The 16,258-nt window shown below is 41.3% G+C and overlaps 1 protein-coding gene across 5 annotated transcripts in view; it reads right to left on the bottom strand.

Annotated features, from left to right (window-relative positions):
• Window positions 1-16,258, bottom strand: part of LOC121523994 (cytoplasmic dynein 1 intermediate chain 1) — a 110,417-nt gene that overhangs the window by 15,523 nt on the left and 78,636 nt on the right. For all 5 annotated transcript variants that reach the window (XM_041809134.1, XM_041809132.1, XM_041809135.1 and 2 more), the window contains 4 exons: window positions 10,366-10,512; window positions 7,812-7,925; window positions 7,532-7,665; window positions 7,091-7,235 (listed from right to left, as the gene is read on the bottom strand). In XM_041809134.1, the coding sequence (XP_041665068.1) occupies window positions 7,091-7,235; window positions 7,532-7,665; window positions 7,812-7,925; window positions 10,366-10,512 (540 nt within the window). The remainder of the gene's footprint in view (window positions 1-7,090; window positions 7,236-7,531; window positions 7,666-7,811; window positions 7,926-10,365; window positions 10,513-16,258) is intronic.

Here is a 16,258-nt window from a genome sequence, read left to right as displayed (position 1 = left end):
CAAACAGCCAAACCAATTTCAAGCCTCGATTGAGCCTGTTTTCGTGCCGGCGGGTGACAGCAGAGGTCATTTTACTTCATCTCACAGGTTCAGCATTCGATCAGCTGAGCCGTTCCTGTTTATGTCTCCTTGTTTTACTCCAACTTTAACTCTCATCTACCGACCCTTTTTAGTTCTGTGTTTTTTAAAATTATCTAATTATAATCATTTTTGTTTATCTGCCTTGCTGGATAATCCGCTTTGATGCCATCTCAAGCTCGCTCTTTTGAAATTTGTTCTGCATGCATCAAACGTTACAGATTAGAAGGATAAAGTCGCTCTTCATAGACCCATTTTTTTAAATGCAAATGATTGTTTTTCTGTAGTCTGCCCATAATCTATTTGTCTTAAATAAGGTGATTTTGGTAAATAATCTGCAGCAACAGGTCTTAAAAGTAATCTTAAAATGAAGCTTAATCCTTATGGCGCCGCATGTGGAGCAGCTGTTGTCATTACTCTCCTGTGCTGAGGAGCAAGTGAGCTTTTAGCAGGTTTGAACTGGAAACAATCACTGAAACAGTAAAAATGGGTAATATCACTGTGTAGCTTTAACTTAAAGAAGTTTAGAGGAAAAAAAACTACAAATGGAGGTTTGATTAATAAGATACTGACGCAAAAATCGGGGTTTTAGGGTAATTCATCATGATTGTTATCAATTTACTAACTATAATCAACAATACAGTTTAGTCACTGTTGATAAAAACATTGGTCCTTATCATAATCTGTAATATTTGACTTCGTTCTTTATGTCTAATGGAAAACCTTTAGAATTACAGTCTAACAGCCTGATAGATCATTCAAAGCAGCCAGATAAAGGCTTGATTATATTCAAATGATGGAAACTGGTGGGGTCTTACTTTTACCCTCCTCAGTATTCAATAAGCAATGTGGCTGTTTGTTTTTGACAAAAGATGAATGAGTTGCCGAAGCAGTAACCAGATGAAAACAATGCTGTTTGGCAACTAAAGTGCTGGATAATACAACCCTGCCCAATAGCTTCAACAAGATTAACACTGAACATAACACGGTCAAGCTGTCTTTTCTGATATAAAAAATTCTAACAACCAGGATTGAAATAATTGATTCATATATTAGTTACTGTTTGTGACTTGTTATTAAAGTAGCAGATTATATTAAATAGACATGCTATCTTTAAATCAGAAGTTATCAAAATCTTATCTTGGTAGTTTTAAATCAGGAAATGCTAAATTTTCCAGAGATTCCATCTGACATCATTCATTGATTAAAATCAGAGATTAACAACCTTGGGTAGAGTCATGTTACATCTTCCGATCTTGGCATTGATATTGCTGCCAATTATATCAAAAAGACGATGTTTTTGTGGTGAAAAGTGTGGTGGCTCCACCTCTGACTTCTTCCCAGTTTATTCTGTGTTGAGGCATGCAAATGTCTTAGCTCCTGCAGTTCCTCTTCAGTTCCTGTATGGACTGGATAAGGGATGGGCAACAGGGGCAGCGAACCATGAAGTTTTATTCGTGATGTCAAGTTGCTGTTATCCTTGTGGAGACTGTAATGTCCTTATGGGGGCTCTTAACTGCTAGGAATGCACATCTCCTGCAACAAAGATCCAGGCATTCAGGGATGCCTTGGATGCTGCTTATTTGTGAATGGTGAGAGCGTTAAAGTTGTAGAACAGTTTGCTTCTTTACAATGTAATCCATCAATCTGCTGACTCTGGGGCTGGGATCAATGGCAAACTTGGCCTTGCACATTGGGTGATGGATTCACTGGACAAGATGGAGTGGCGCTAACAATATCTGAGCTGTGGCTATAAGTCAGTCTTTTGGTCCTTGGTCATTCCAGAGTTACTATGCTCTTATGAGACCTGGATGCTGCCTGATGGCCAAATATGCCGGCTGGACTCCTTTTGTGAGAACTTCTCTTTGGCACATTTTTGGGTATTGTTGGAAAGACCATGTGCCCAGTGCTGATGTACTCAGGACAGCAGGGATGAGAAAGATCAGCTGCTGGATGCAGGGGCAGCAGCTGTGCTTTCCTGGTCCTGATCAAGGTCACTGCGTACTGGGTGCCCCGGACCCGGTGGGCTGCATCATGGAGAGGTCATCTGGGAAGATAACTGGAGAGATAGATGCATGGGCCTGGCACAGGCCTGGATGATGTCTATCAGGGGCCCAGAGTAGTACAGGACCAAGGTTTTGCAGCAAAGTGCCGAACCGGCATATGCCCCCATACCGGACCTGACTCAGCTGGAATCTGGTGGAGTCACCTGCCTGACAGCTCTGACAGCAGATAGGCATGCTGGAGTGTATCCTAAGCAGCTGCCTTAAGGGCTTAGGGGAGTTGAGGTACAGATGGCTCCCCAATCAGATTCTTCAGCACATCGTCTGTGCTGTGGTAAACCATAGCCAACAGCAACGCCAGGTGAAGGATATTTCCAACATCTTCCTAACAGGAGAGGAGCCACAGCCTCAAGTTAAGTCCATGGATGAGAGACAGTCAGGTCTTGGTTTACCTTAGGAGACAGCTGAGGTTCCTGCTCATCTTAGCTGTACCCATCTCAAGGCCTGACGAGATCCTGATATCTTCTGGGGAGTCTAAGTGAGTGGTCTCGATGGATCTCCAAGGAAGAATGGTGAAGACTCAGGAGAGGAAAAAACAAAGTTTGCAGACCTGGTAACCAAATGTTGCAGCCCGGTAAGTGACTGGCACAGTTTGCTGGCTTTGGCGGAGGAGATCTACCAGGAACATCCTGAAGGCAGCTGAAGACATCTCAATGGCTGAAGAGGGAGAACGCTTGGTGTTGTATGCTACATGGACACAAGTGGAGGCCTGTTCACCTCTGGCTGAGTCACCTGCATGAGGGTGTCTAATTTTAAGACCTGAAATGACCCCAGGGTACATCTGCAGGTTAAACCAACTGGTGTTTTTCCAAAGTTGTTTTATTTGTTATAATTAATTTTTCTTAAAATTCAAAATGTGTCAGAGGTTACAGGCGTTACAGACATACCTCTCACCAACTGGACTCATCTCAAGTGATACATTTTTCTGGTCTCTTCCTGGCATCTGCATTACAAACATCCCACTAGCTTGATATATTCACACAGGATTTAAAACCACACCCCGATGGGACTCTAATACTGTCCTTAAGCGACATTATTATTTAATAATTCAAAAACTGATTATAAAAACACTTCTACATGACAAAAATTCTCAACTTAAGAACAAATAGGTCCTTTTGACTTAGCTGACAGTCACCTTAGTTCACAGTGAAGCTGTCCATTGATTAAAGTGGACTTATTTTGCTTGATCCAATCACTTAGCAGATTTTGGTTTTGAGGTCAATGGAGCAAGACATTAAAGTTATGCATAATCATGAACCCACTCCCAGCTGTCGCGACGTCTTCCCCCTCTGACCCACTCTGAATGTTTTTACTAACCACGGTATTTGCACCGCTGAGTGTGAAAACATCAGCAGACTTCTGTACGACGGCTTTTTTCAAACATGTGAATGTAAAGAGAATTCACAGAGAATATGTGTGTGCGTGTTAAAACTGTCGGGTTGAGGGCGAACCTCAAGGGGATTTTAGACAAACAAAGACAGCTTGCTTAAGGTGCACGCAAGGTGTGAACACGCACACCTTAAACACACTCAGGTATCCTGCCTGCCCACACACAAATATGGGTTACGTAGGATGAGAGACAGACGCACATTCCTGCGGTGCCCCTCAAAGGAAAGGGAATTCCCAAATCCTGAAAAATAACACACTTGTCTGATGAAAAATCCACAGAAATGTGTTTTAATGTGTCACGGGAGTCTGCAACCAAGGCGTATGGACCTCTTTCATGCAAACATGAGCTAAAATTCATCAGTGTTTTACAGCCAGCAGCAGCAAAGGATGAAAACTGTAACTGGATCCTGAATAAAGCTCTGGTATTATGCAACATGCATTATGTATTTCTCCTTTTATTGAAAAAAGGTCTCTCTTTGATTCTTGGTTGTGTTTGCTGTTTAACATCCTGCTCATGTTAAATTTCCTCTGTCTATCGCATTTAGCATCACCTCTCATTAACCATGACTGTTTTGTCCTTAACCTTCATTCTTTCTTTCTTTTAGCATCTTTATTTGCATCACCTGGTCCTCTACTTGTGCAAAATCGAACCCTTTCCACCTCACAAATACATCCTTTTGTCAATCCCCCTTTATCTTTCTGTACATCAAATGCACAGAGTGAATTTAACAATTAAATAATCATTCTATGCTGCACAATGTCTTTTCTTTCACAGCACTTAAGATGTACCTGTGTGCCACCACCACCACTCTGCTAAAGTTTCTCTGTTTGTATTAGCTAACTTTTCTATTCTCCAACGCCCACTTCGGCAGAAAAGTCACTGTTTGCTTTTTGCTGCCACTGAAATGCTGCAAAATGGAATTCATCACATCCGTATGAAAGGAGAACAAAAGACTAGAGTGGACGAGGTCACTGAAAAACCAGTGGAGAGGAAGAGGAGGAGCGCTTGCCTTCAGATTATGTCTGAGTATCTGAGTGAGTCAAACTTACTGAGATGTTAAAGATCTGACGTAGAGCACCTAACATTAGAAAATGATGCGACTGAACAATCTGTGCCCTCAAATAACACCATATTCCCTCCTTCTCAGGGATTATTGACAGCATTTGTGCCCTCAGTTTTGACTTACAGGAATATTTTTTCTCCGATTTGTGTGCTTCTTTAGAATCAGCTGTCAGGCAATTCTAAGGCCTGATTCCAATACACTCTTCTCCTCTACCACTTAGCTCTTCTCCTGTTTTCTGTCTTCACATTTAGGGGTAGTGTGCCCCCATTTTCATTAGGAAGGAGGGGTAGGGCTGGGCAATATGGCCTCAAATTTGAGTCAGAGTATTTTTTTCTTTTCTGTGTGATATACTGTTATATCACAGTATAGGTTGTTTGCAATCAGATGATCCTGGATGTCTGATGGGGGACAAGAAGTGGGGGACAGCTATTAGGAATGAATTGGAATGAAGGAAAGTTAGTACTTTACAGCTCTAGATGGATGATGCAACTATCATCACAAAATATCTATGTATGTTTAATAGGATCCCTACACTTCACAAAAAGGTATGATTTTTTTCCTTGGTTAAACACATTTACCTGGCTTGGAGGTGTTCAATATCAGAAATTACTCAGTCCTGCAGACCCTCTAGCATCTAGCCAAATGAAGGCAGACAAGAGTCTCTAATATGTAAAAATTTGCACATTTTTTTCCCTAACATGCTCTTAATTGAAACAGTGTTATTCTATCAACCAAATAAACCTTGTGGTGTGGGTGATTGAGAAATGATGAGCTATTGACAAATGAGCCCATTCTACAAAATGACTCTTTAATGTGAGCCATGGTAGCTAGCTCCCATCTGAGTACCAGTTTCCTTTCCCTGATCCACTGTTGTTATTTAAACCCCATTTAAAAAGCCAAACTGTTAAACAGTGAGTGCAGTCTGGAAGCCAAACAACCAGCTCTACTGAGCTGAGCCAATTGGTCTGGATCTCTTTAAAAAGACCAATTTCCCATCACAACAACCGAGGATGGACATCACCTAAGGATCAGAGTTTAATGTGCCAAACCGTGTACTGAACCAAACTAGACCGATTTGTAAAAATGTACCACTCTCGAGTATTGTGTGACACTGCTTGTCCATACTTTAGATGGACGAGCCTGCTGCTGTATCACAGTGAGTTCTTTTTATTTGACTCCCCCCCCCCCCCCATCACAAAACAAAGGTAGCTCAAGATTTAAGAATATTTTTATTTTCACACTTTGAACACTTGGCATAATTGTAAACAGCTCAAAACATGGCCTTTTCTATGCAGAATCCCCCCCCCGCGAACAACTAGGGACTTAAACTGAAAAAGACTCATCAGAAATAGTGTGTTTATCTTTTATTCAACTTAGTTTTAGCAAAGGTGCTGAGTATTTACAGCTTTAACACCAAAGCTCTTTCAGTACAAGTTCTCACAGAGGTAGACCATCTGGTGACCTGGTGCGGTCAGAACAACCTGGAGTTCAACGCTCTGAAGACAGTGAAGGTGGAGACACAACGCCATCACTGAGTCCATCCTCGATTACTGTCTAGTTCGCAGCAGTCACAGCAAGGACAGAAGCAGGCTGACGCCTATCGCTCTACAGAGGGGGGATTGGCTGCATCCTACCACCTGCCCACTTCCAGGATGCTGAGGCGTGCAGGTAAAATTGCAGCCGACCTCTCTCACCCTAGACATGGACTTTTTGAGGTCCGTCAAGACCAAAACCTCCCATCACAAAGGCAATGTCATCCCCTCTGCTGTCAGCCTCATGACCAGTACACTAGCTCTCTTCTCACAGACTCTCACTGAACCCCAGAATCAGCAGACAAAAACAACTTAAGTCTACACAGACTTTATGCTTTATATTAACGCACAGAAGACTTTGTCTTTTCTGTCTATAACTGCATATTGTGTTTGTTATATCCCTTTAGAAAAAATTGCACTATAACCTCTTCAGCAGTATACCCACACATCTCTATTTTGCACCTTTGTACATACGTTTCGTGATGATATATTCTATTTTCTATTTTTTTATTTCACTGCTGTTTTTTCTAAAACAATCTATTCAAGTTTCTACCCCCTTAATATTTCTATTTTTCCTCTATGTTATTTGTTTTGCACCAAACACCAAGTCAAATTCCTTGTATGTGAAAATATACTTAAATAATAAAACCCAATTCTGATTCTGAGTGCAATTCAGACTCCAAATTGCAAAAAAAGTGCACCTTATTAGAGGAGCTCATTGTGTTTTTTTACTATTTAAATGGTTAACCACAAGCTCATACAGTCCTTACAAACGAAGTAACAGAGCTTATTCCCACAAGCACACACAAAAGAACACGAGAAGTAAGAAAAAAAAAGATTTTCCAAAAAGTTTCTCACCTACAGCACTCAGCTCTCCCCCCTCACTCACACATTTTCTCTCTCTTCAACCTCCCAGGCTCCATAATCAACCCCCCACACATCCCCTTCCTCTCCAACACTGTACCTTGGTGCTCCATAGTTTCACGGTCCAGTCAAAGGAGGAAGTGATGAAGAGGTGGGAAAAGTCAACAGTGCCCACTGCACTGTGGCAGCTGATACCCGTGACTGGTCCTTGGTGGCCCTCAAACATCTCACAGATACCGGCCTTACTGAGGGGACAAGACAGAGGAGGGAGACACATAGCTATACCAGTCAGTGCTGCGGTTGTGTGTAACCATGTTTTAATACTAACAGTGAAGGTTTACTGCATACTTAGGATGCCACAAGTAAATTAAAGCGCGGCAAGTGATCTTTGATTTAGGTGAAACAATTAAATCCTTAAATTGAGAGCAAATAATCAATTTAATCTTATAAAATGTTACAAAGTGTTGCAAAAAGAAGTAGTCTTTTTGCTGCATGGATTTGTCTGTGAAGTTTCTTGTTCTCTGAGTTTAAACCCACCCACCTGCCGTGTCTGGATGCAGTGTACACAGTGCCCTCCTCACTGCCGACCACATAGTTGTTAACGTCCCCCGTGGGGAAAGCCATGCCTGTCACCGCCACTGGTTTGGATTTATTATACACCAGCTCCATGGTCTCCTACATACATGAGAAGGAGGCTTTAATCCAAGTTGTAGAAAGTGCATGTGTTAAGCTACACGTATGAACACAGAAATGAAGTGCTAACATGTCAGAATCAGTCAGTGTGAGTCCTGTGCTGCTGTAGGTGATGAGGTGCGGGCTACCTGTGGCTGGGAGAGCATGTCCAGACTCCAGGAGCACATCCTGCCGTCTGTAGACACAGTGATCAGGTTGTTGGCGTTCTGCGTACCGACCACGTTTACGCAGTACACTGGGTGCTGCTCACACACAGAGAGGCATGTAAAGATGAACACAAATGTTCAGAGATCACAAACAAAGAGATAAGGTCACAGATAGTTGCCATAAACAGACAGCAGCCACTGCATAAAATAACTCATTAATTCAGCTGTCTCTTATTTATAAAATTGGATGTTAAACATGGTTTGGTGACAATAATGAAATTTTACCCGTAAACACATGACATCATGAGACACTTTATGGCCCAGCAGCTCACAGACAGCCTGCTGTGTGACAGCATTATGTCATTACTCCACACTAACAGATTTGTGTACCAGGCAGCACAAAGAGCCTGTTCAGTAATCAGCTGCATGCTAGCTGGCTGACCAGAGAGGATGAGAAAGACGGCCTCATTATTAGAGTTTAAACCTACATCACAGCTGGCATGTAGACGTCTGCGTCTGAAGCGAACTGAGGCCGTGGTCACAGAGGCCCCCTGGTCTGAAGATATTGCTGTGTACAGTACCGTGGTCAGTTATTAGCTGAGGGTCTGTGAGTTCACTGGAGTGTCTGAACATAGCCTCTAAAGTCTGACTGCTCAAGGTTAGTGTATGTGTATCAGAAATCTGCTTATAGCTGCTTTAACATGCATTTACGTACAGCTAAAATGCATGCAGCACTTGGAGTCCAAGACAGATTTTCCCATGGGAACATTAAAGGTACAATATGTAGAATACTGGCTCTGAAATGTCTACATTAATCAGGAAATCACTACTCTTATGTTTCATATATTTATTAGTTGAACACGCAGATAACCTGAAATATTTCAGTTTTCAAAAACAGAGATTTTTATTGGTTTATTGGTCCATTTTCCTCTGCCATGACAGAGCTACCAAGAAAGACATGACATGTTTACCATTGCTGTGGAGATGCTAAATGTTTTGTCAAAGACTGCAACCTAAGAAAGTGGGACCAATTCATAACTGAAGTTATCTCAAGACACTTTCCAAAGGGGGCAGGTCCAGACCATCCTCTCTGATGTGGCCTATTATGATAAAGACCAGTGCTAATCACCATGAGCCCAGTGCTAGCAGTATATTTAGCCCTGTTAAAGTGGAGAGGTGAACCTTCCCAGGAATCTCGAGCAGAACCAGACTCATGGTGACAGCTATCAGCTAAAGCCACGCTGGGGTTGAAGGGTAAACAGAAGAGGTAGGGGGCGGTAGAAAGCAGGAAGAGAAGAAGGACAGGAGAAACAACAAAACAACAAAGGAAAGACACATTTATGACAGTGGTGGCCATAAACTTATCTCCCACTTTGTAGGACGCTGTTCTGTTGCCTTGTCTCATTCATGTTTTGTGCTGCTTACTTGTGATGGACCATGATATTCCTCTGCCAAGGGCTGTGCTTTCTTTTCTCATAATGGAGGAACCGCCCACCCCACTGCTGTAATGATGTGCCCACCCCAGACATTAGCATATCAAGAAGGGACCATACGCACAGCACAGCACAGCACAGCTCTGTTACTTACTTGTGGTTTTTAAACCGAGGGCTTTATTTAATAAAACAGGACTCTATAAAGTGTATTTATTAAACCATAAACTAGTGTTTTTTTCAAGGATAAATTTCAATAAATTAGGGAGAAAATCTGGTAAAAGTGGCCTTCCTGGGTTAATGCTGCAAGCTACTAATAAACCACTCTGGGATCAATCACAGCATGCACCAGGAAGGGCACTTTTAACAGCTTTTCTCATTCATTGTGTGAAATTCATTGGTGAAACCAAAATGTTGGTTTACTGTCCAGTGAATACATCTTATCCAGTGCAAATTTTAATTGAATAGAACAGCAATTAAGACATGTTCAATGTATATAAGCTTGGAGTAACACAGAAATTCTTTTAGTGCTTAATGACTTGATTTGCTGATCATGACGTCTGTGATGTTAAAAGCCAATAAATAAATTAAGCACAAAATGTTAGTTCAGCTAGGCCACAGCATCAGGCTCTGCCACATGATTGAAATCATGCAATCCCTCATTAGCTGATGGCTACCTGATTCGCTTCAAAGCACACGAGTGGCTAATCACACCCATACTGCCTTTTTTAAGCTGCACTAGCCTGGCTACGATTTGATGCTCCCTCTGCTAGCTGCTGTTTGTAACCCTCCTCCACCCCAGCTCCTCCTCCATTCTGCATCTGACTTAACCAATGCCCCTCTGTTGTCATTGACACCTATGGTGCTTTAGGTTTATCGCTGCTTCTCTCCCTGCCTCAGGCTCTCCTTGTAGGCAAAGGAAGAGCAGGAACATGCACTGTTCCATGCTTGATGCTTTCCACGCAAGCTTGTGGAAAAGCAGGGGGAATACCAGAACAGTCCCAGCACCAAACATAAATACCAGAAACAAGTACAAAATAATAATTGCTATTAAAGACAGAATTAGAATCATCCATGTGTTTGATTGATTACGGAGACAGCCTTACAGTGTGTGCAGCAGCAGACAGAGGAGTCCTCTGGACGGGGGTCCGACGGTGACTGCGGTTGTCCCACAGGACGATCTGTCCAGAGTATGTCCCACCCACCACCAGGTTGGGATGAAACCTGGCAAAGCCCACAGATACTACAGGAGACTGGGAAAAGAGAAAGACGGGAGGGTGAGATAACAGATTTTATTTTGGTGTGAGGTTATTTTATAGGAGCATTCTAAAGAGATCTATCATGATAAACCAACAGAGCAAAGAGCAGAATTAAAATGTTTGTTCTGATGAAATCTGAAGATAAAATATCAGACAGTGAGAAAAGAGCAAAAACAAAGAAAGATGTGAAGCGAAAACGGTAACGCTAGACCAAGCGTGAGCAGGAATGGGTGATCAAGGCAGCACGATGGGTGGCATACACGAGGAGATAGACGCAGAGGGGAGATGATGAGTTTGGTTACGGTGAGGGTCTGCTGAGGAGAAGAGAGAGGGGTGACGCTAGGGCGGAGACCAGACAAAGAGGGGAATTGTAGTCCTCTTTCCAGCAGCCGTTTCACATTACAGCATCAAAACCCCAGCATCCACTAGAGCGCTCACTGTAGCCTCCATCATGACAAGCGCACCCTTGAACTCCCTCCCTCGCCAACACTGTGTTTATTGAGTTTTGGTTCCTCTTCAGTGCTCATCCCATATGGGCTTCTGTGGGCAGTAGCTAGCCTTCCCTGACCCACAGCCACTAAAGCATCTGTGCTGTGAAGTTATGAGAAAACGCTACAGGAGGGTACGTGGTTTTTTGCATTGACAAATTTACCCCTAAATCTATCCCTCCATCCATCCCATGAAGCAGCAGAGCCAGGTTGGGAAGAATAATAAATTACAGGCATGACAGGGCCAAGAAAGCGTTGAACAAGAAGCTCACAGACAGGCAGCACAATTAAAAACAGATAAACTGTAAAAACATGCAGGGTGCTTTTCGCAAAAGTTGCCCAATAAGATCATAGATTTTGTTGAAGAAACTGTTGATGACAGTTTTAGAGTTCCTGAAAACAGTATGTCAGGTCTGAATCTGTTTTCAGGCATCATTATTTATTAGAAAACTCCAAATCAAATCCCCACAGGAACTGGCGTTAACAGAGTAAAAGTGTGGTAACATTAGAAATGTTAGACATGGCTGATGGCCTTAACGCTGCTAATGCTAATAATAATACTACTTTTAACGACAGCTTTAATAGAGAGTAACAGAATAATAATCATAATGATGTACACATTAAATATTAAACTAATACGTACAAGCCATGTATACAAAAGTGCAGTTTAAAGAGGACAAAGACTGATGAGAACCGGGAACTTTAGAAAGCAGCTGTTACGACACCTACAGGTAGGAAATGTGATCACAAGTGACTTTCTGTTAAAGCAGCCCAGGGTTACCATACTGTATTTTGAAGAAGTAGGAAGGAAGTATTCAAACACCCTTCACTTTTTTATTTCATGTTTCAGCCTCATACTACAGTCGTTTAAATATTTTTTCTCTCATTAATCTACATTAAGTTACCCCATAATGACAAAGTAAAAACAGAATTTTAGAAATGTTAAATAAAAACAAAACAAAACAAAACAAAAAAACCTAAACTTGATCATTCTCTAAAGCTCAGTCAAGTTGAATAGGAACCATTCAGCTTTCCCTCAACCCTGACCAGTCTCCCAGTCCCTGCTGCTCAAAAACACCCCTACAGCATGATGCTGCCACCACCATCCTTCACTGTTGGGATGGCATTGGGCCGGTGATGAGCAGTATCTGGTTTTCTCAAGACATAATGTTTAGAAATGAGGCCAAACAGTTCAATCTTGGTTTCATCAGACCAGACAATCTTGTTTCTCACAGTCTGCGAGTCCTTCAGGTGCTTTTTTTTAAAATTCCAGCAGGTATTTGTGTGTTTTGCACCAAGGGGAGGTTTCTGTCTAGCCACTCTGCCATAAAGCCCAGATCAGTGGAGGGCTGCAGTGATGGTTGTCCTTCTGGAACTGTGTCCCATCTCCACACAGGATCTCTGGAGCTCAGTCAGATGGACCACCGGGTTCTTGGTCACCTTTCTTAGTAAGGTCCTTCTTCCCTGACTGCTAAGTGTGGCTGAGTTACCAGCTCTTAGAAGAGTCCTGGGTGTGCCAAACTTCTTCCATTTGATGGAAGTCACTGTGTGCTCCGGGTAGACTTCAGTGCAACAGACTTTTTTGAAGCCTTCCCCAGTCTGTGCCTTGCAACAGTCCTATCTCTGAGCTCTCATTTGACCTCATGGTTCGTTATTTGCTCTGATATTGTCAGCTGTGAAGCCTTTATATAGAGGTTTGTGCCCTTCCAAATCATGTCCATCCATTTAATTTACACAGGTGGACTCCAATCAAGGTGTAGAAACATTTCAGCAAAGATCAATAGAAATGGGAGGAACCTAAGCTAAATTTATAGTGTTCCGTAAAGGGTCTGAATACTTGTGTCAATGTGATATTTCAGTTTTTTAATGTAGATTAGTGATGATTAATGGAAGAAAAAAATAATGTAACTGACTGTAAAATCAGGCTGCCACATAACAAAACTGAAAAGAGTAAAGGGGGTCTGAACACTTGAATCCTGAATCCACTACCTCTGAGTAACAGAGCTGTACAATTAACCTGAATGTACCAATCGGTTATTTCTAACAAACAATGCCTCAATGTGTTAACATAGCTGGAAACAAAAACAGTTTACAAACAGTTTCATCTGTCCTTGCTAATAATAGATCATTTAAAAACACTGATGCCTAAAAACCTACAGACTGCTGATGATAAAACCTTTTTTGCCTCTCACAAGCTCCCGTCCACCAAGCCATGTCTGAAACTGCCAATTCCAAAACCCAGTTCATTTTAGAGAGAGACTGGAAAACAAACCAGCCGGAAAGAAAACACTGTGCATGCTTTCCCTCTGTTTTATTTCTCTGGAAAAGTCACAACCTCCAGATGAACGGTTTGGGGAGTTGCTTTAGATGTCCAGACTTAAAAATAAACTGAGCTTTGGTGGTGAAAAACCATCAAAAAAAACAACAAACAATGTTTAACTGCCTAACAAACTTTAATCGTAGCTTTGTTTATAAATGCATTTCAATGATTTAATTCCTTTAAATTTATAACAGAATCCTTCAACCTTTTAATCTTTCCAGTGGAAACCATTATGACCCTCCTTTTTACTATTAACACCATCCAAAATGAAAAACAAACTCACAAATCCACAAGCATAACACAGACAAAAACAGAAAACATCCCTCTTTTCTACACTCTCCTGTCATTTTTCCACTAGTTATCACCCTAAGTAAACATCTCTACCCCACATGAGTAATGACAAAGAGGAGCTAAATCAAATCAAGACCTGCTTCTATTTGCTCCATATGTTAGTTTAACTCCTGTGCCCTATCAGTGTCCCCATCTAAAGAGGAAAAATCCTGACTAAACTCTGAATCGCCTCTTTGAGAAACCACAGGTTATGCCATCATCCCGCTAATGTACTGTCAGGCTTAGTGAAAGAGCTACTGAAAATTAGCCGACTTTGTCCCCATAGTGCACTTTGAGGCGCCTACCAGCAGAAACTTGGATTTAACATGAAAGCAGCTCTCTCTAAATGCTTCTAATCAAATGTCACATCGGCACATATGTTTCAGAGTTTTGTGCCTTTTAAATACTGTATGACATTTGGTGCTGAAATAAGATCAATTTGTCCCGTGCTATACAGAAGTTTATGATTTAAGCTTAAAGGGAATTGCCTGACACTCTAAAGCAGATTTTCAATTTGAATGTCATGTATAAAATTAATGACTGAGATTAGAGCTGAATTATGGAGGCCTTGATTATGTTTCAGCTGTTTCTGCAGTCTTTCTGTCAACTTTTTATTCATTCATGAGCCTTTGCCATCAAGAATCAAATACTGCTTATGCATCAGTAAGAGGAAATTTATGTCACACTGTGTAAACATGACTGTATAACATATTTAAAATGTAAATCCTGCATTCTTTATCAAAGCAGACGTTTGAGCATTGGTGGATTAGAGTAATACAAGAAGACTGATTACATAACCGAAAGCTACTGCCATAACTTACTTCTGGCACACTTGTGAGCGTCTATAAAGTCATCAGTAATGCACAGTATTTGTTTCATTAATTATGGTCTAACTCAGGGTCTGACAGACTAGAAAGAACAGCAAACATAAGCTTTAGCTACCTTTGATAGTCAGATCCCTACCAAGGTGACCTCTCAGCCAAGTGGAGACAAACTTCTGTATCTATGGGTATTTTTTGGCAAGAAGTCATTTCTCTCCATACTTTAACATTCCTAACCTTGCAAAGCAGATGGATTTGCCATCCTCTGTCATCAGGCGAATCCATCTTGAAAAGCTCCAATCCACAGCGTTTCTACTGAACTGAACACTGGTCTGACCAATCATCATCATTTGAGGACGAGGTGGTGGCTACAGCGGGAGATTAGTTGTACTCGAAGCTGTTTGCAATAGCTGCCTCCAATGCAGCGATGAGCGTGGACATAGCTTTAGTACAATTTTACCAGAACATGACCACGCTTCTGCATTAAATAAAGATTAAAAACAACACTACAAGCTTTCGCTCTTCTGCTCATCTGCTTTGACATGACTTGGTGAGAGTTACAGGGGAAAGGGTTAGTTGTGTGAGTGTAAATATGCAATGGCTGCTGGTGGACTGATTTGCCTGGACTTAGCCACAGTGGCAGTTTAGTCAGAACTGGACGTGTCTTTATTTAAATGGAGGCAGAGAGCAACACTGAAAGCTTTTTATGACAGAAAAGATGTTTTTGCTCTCATGGATTTGCAATTGTTACAGGTGCTGTTTGCAGGTGTATCCAATGGCTGCTGCGTGGTAGCTACTAGCTTAGACGTAGCTGTAGGCAAACAGCAGTTTAATCAGAACTTTTTTAAACTAGAGAATGAGCTGAAAATAAATTTTTTGCATTTCTCCCGACTGGCCTTGGCATCAATTTTATTCACAGAGAAACTCCACCATTAACAATCTATGGCAACTTCAATAAAGGCGCATGCGTACAACATAATTTTGTCTTGTCGCTCTGACTGGTCCGTCATGAATGTGTCAGACAGAGTGTTCCTTCAATCACCTTCCAAGAATTTTTTTTTAAAGTCCTGACCTTCCCAAATGCTTTCTTCGTAAGATTTCTCAGATGAATATAATATACATCCATGCAAAGGATATTTAAAAAATTCGACCTGGCATGTCAGGTTATGACATTCCCAGTACAAATAAAGATAAAGCAATGTACACACATGCCATACTGTTGTTCTATTAGGTATCACAGGGGTTCCTCTTCATTCATGTCAGGTCAGACTGACTTGGTTGAACTGACCTCCTACAACTACTGATATGCAAAATGAAACTATATAGCACAAAAAAAAAAACAAAAAAAAACAAATGTGTAATCAAGCAATCAGTAAGCTAGGGCAATGTAACTGAAAAAGCAGTCATAATGACTTTATACTGGTTCATAAAATTAGCAGATGAATGATATTGTATTGTTGCTATAATATAATATCTCTATATCAAGCTAAGTTACTGTGAAATCTGGTTAGTAAGATGTGCTTCCATCTAAAATATATTATATATATATTATAATATAAGTATAATGATGTGTTCAATACACATGTATAAACTGCTAAGACATGCACTGAGGACCTCAAGTGCAGTTACCACCATCACACTTTGCAAATCAATGAGAGACTGGAGCATTATCCTGTTTGTGTACAACTGCTTCTCTGCTTAAAATGTGCTGGAATGCGTAGCAATGCAAACCAGCCTAGTGTTGCTAGTTTTTAACAGCTTTTCTCTGCCATTAAGTCATA

This window comes from Cheilinus undulatus, linkage group 16 (assembly GCF_018320785.1).
Source record: "Cheilinus undulatus linkage group 16, ASM1832078v1, whole genome shotgun sequence".
Classification (NCBI taxonomy): domain Eukaryota; kingdom Metazoa; phylum Chordata; class Actinopteri; order Labriformes; family Labridae; genus Cheilinus; species Cheilinus undulatus.
This window is presented reverse-complemented; position numbering and strand designations above follow the sequence as displayed.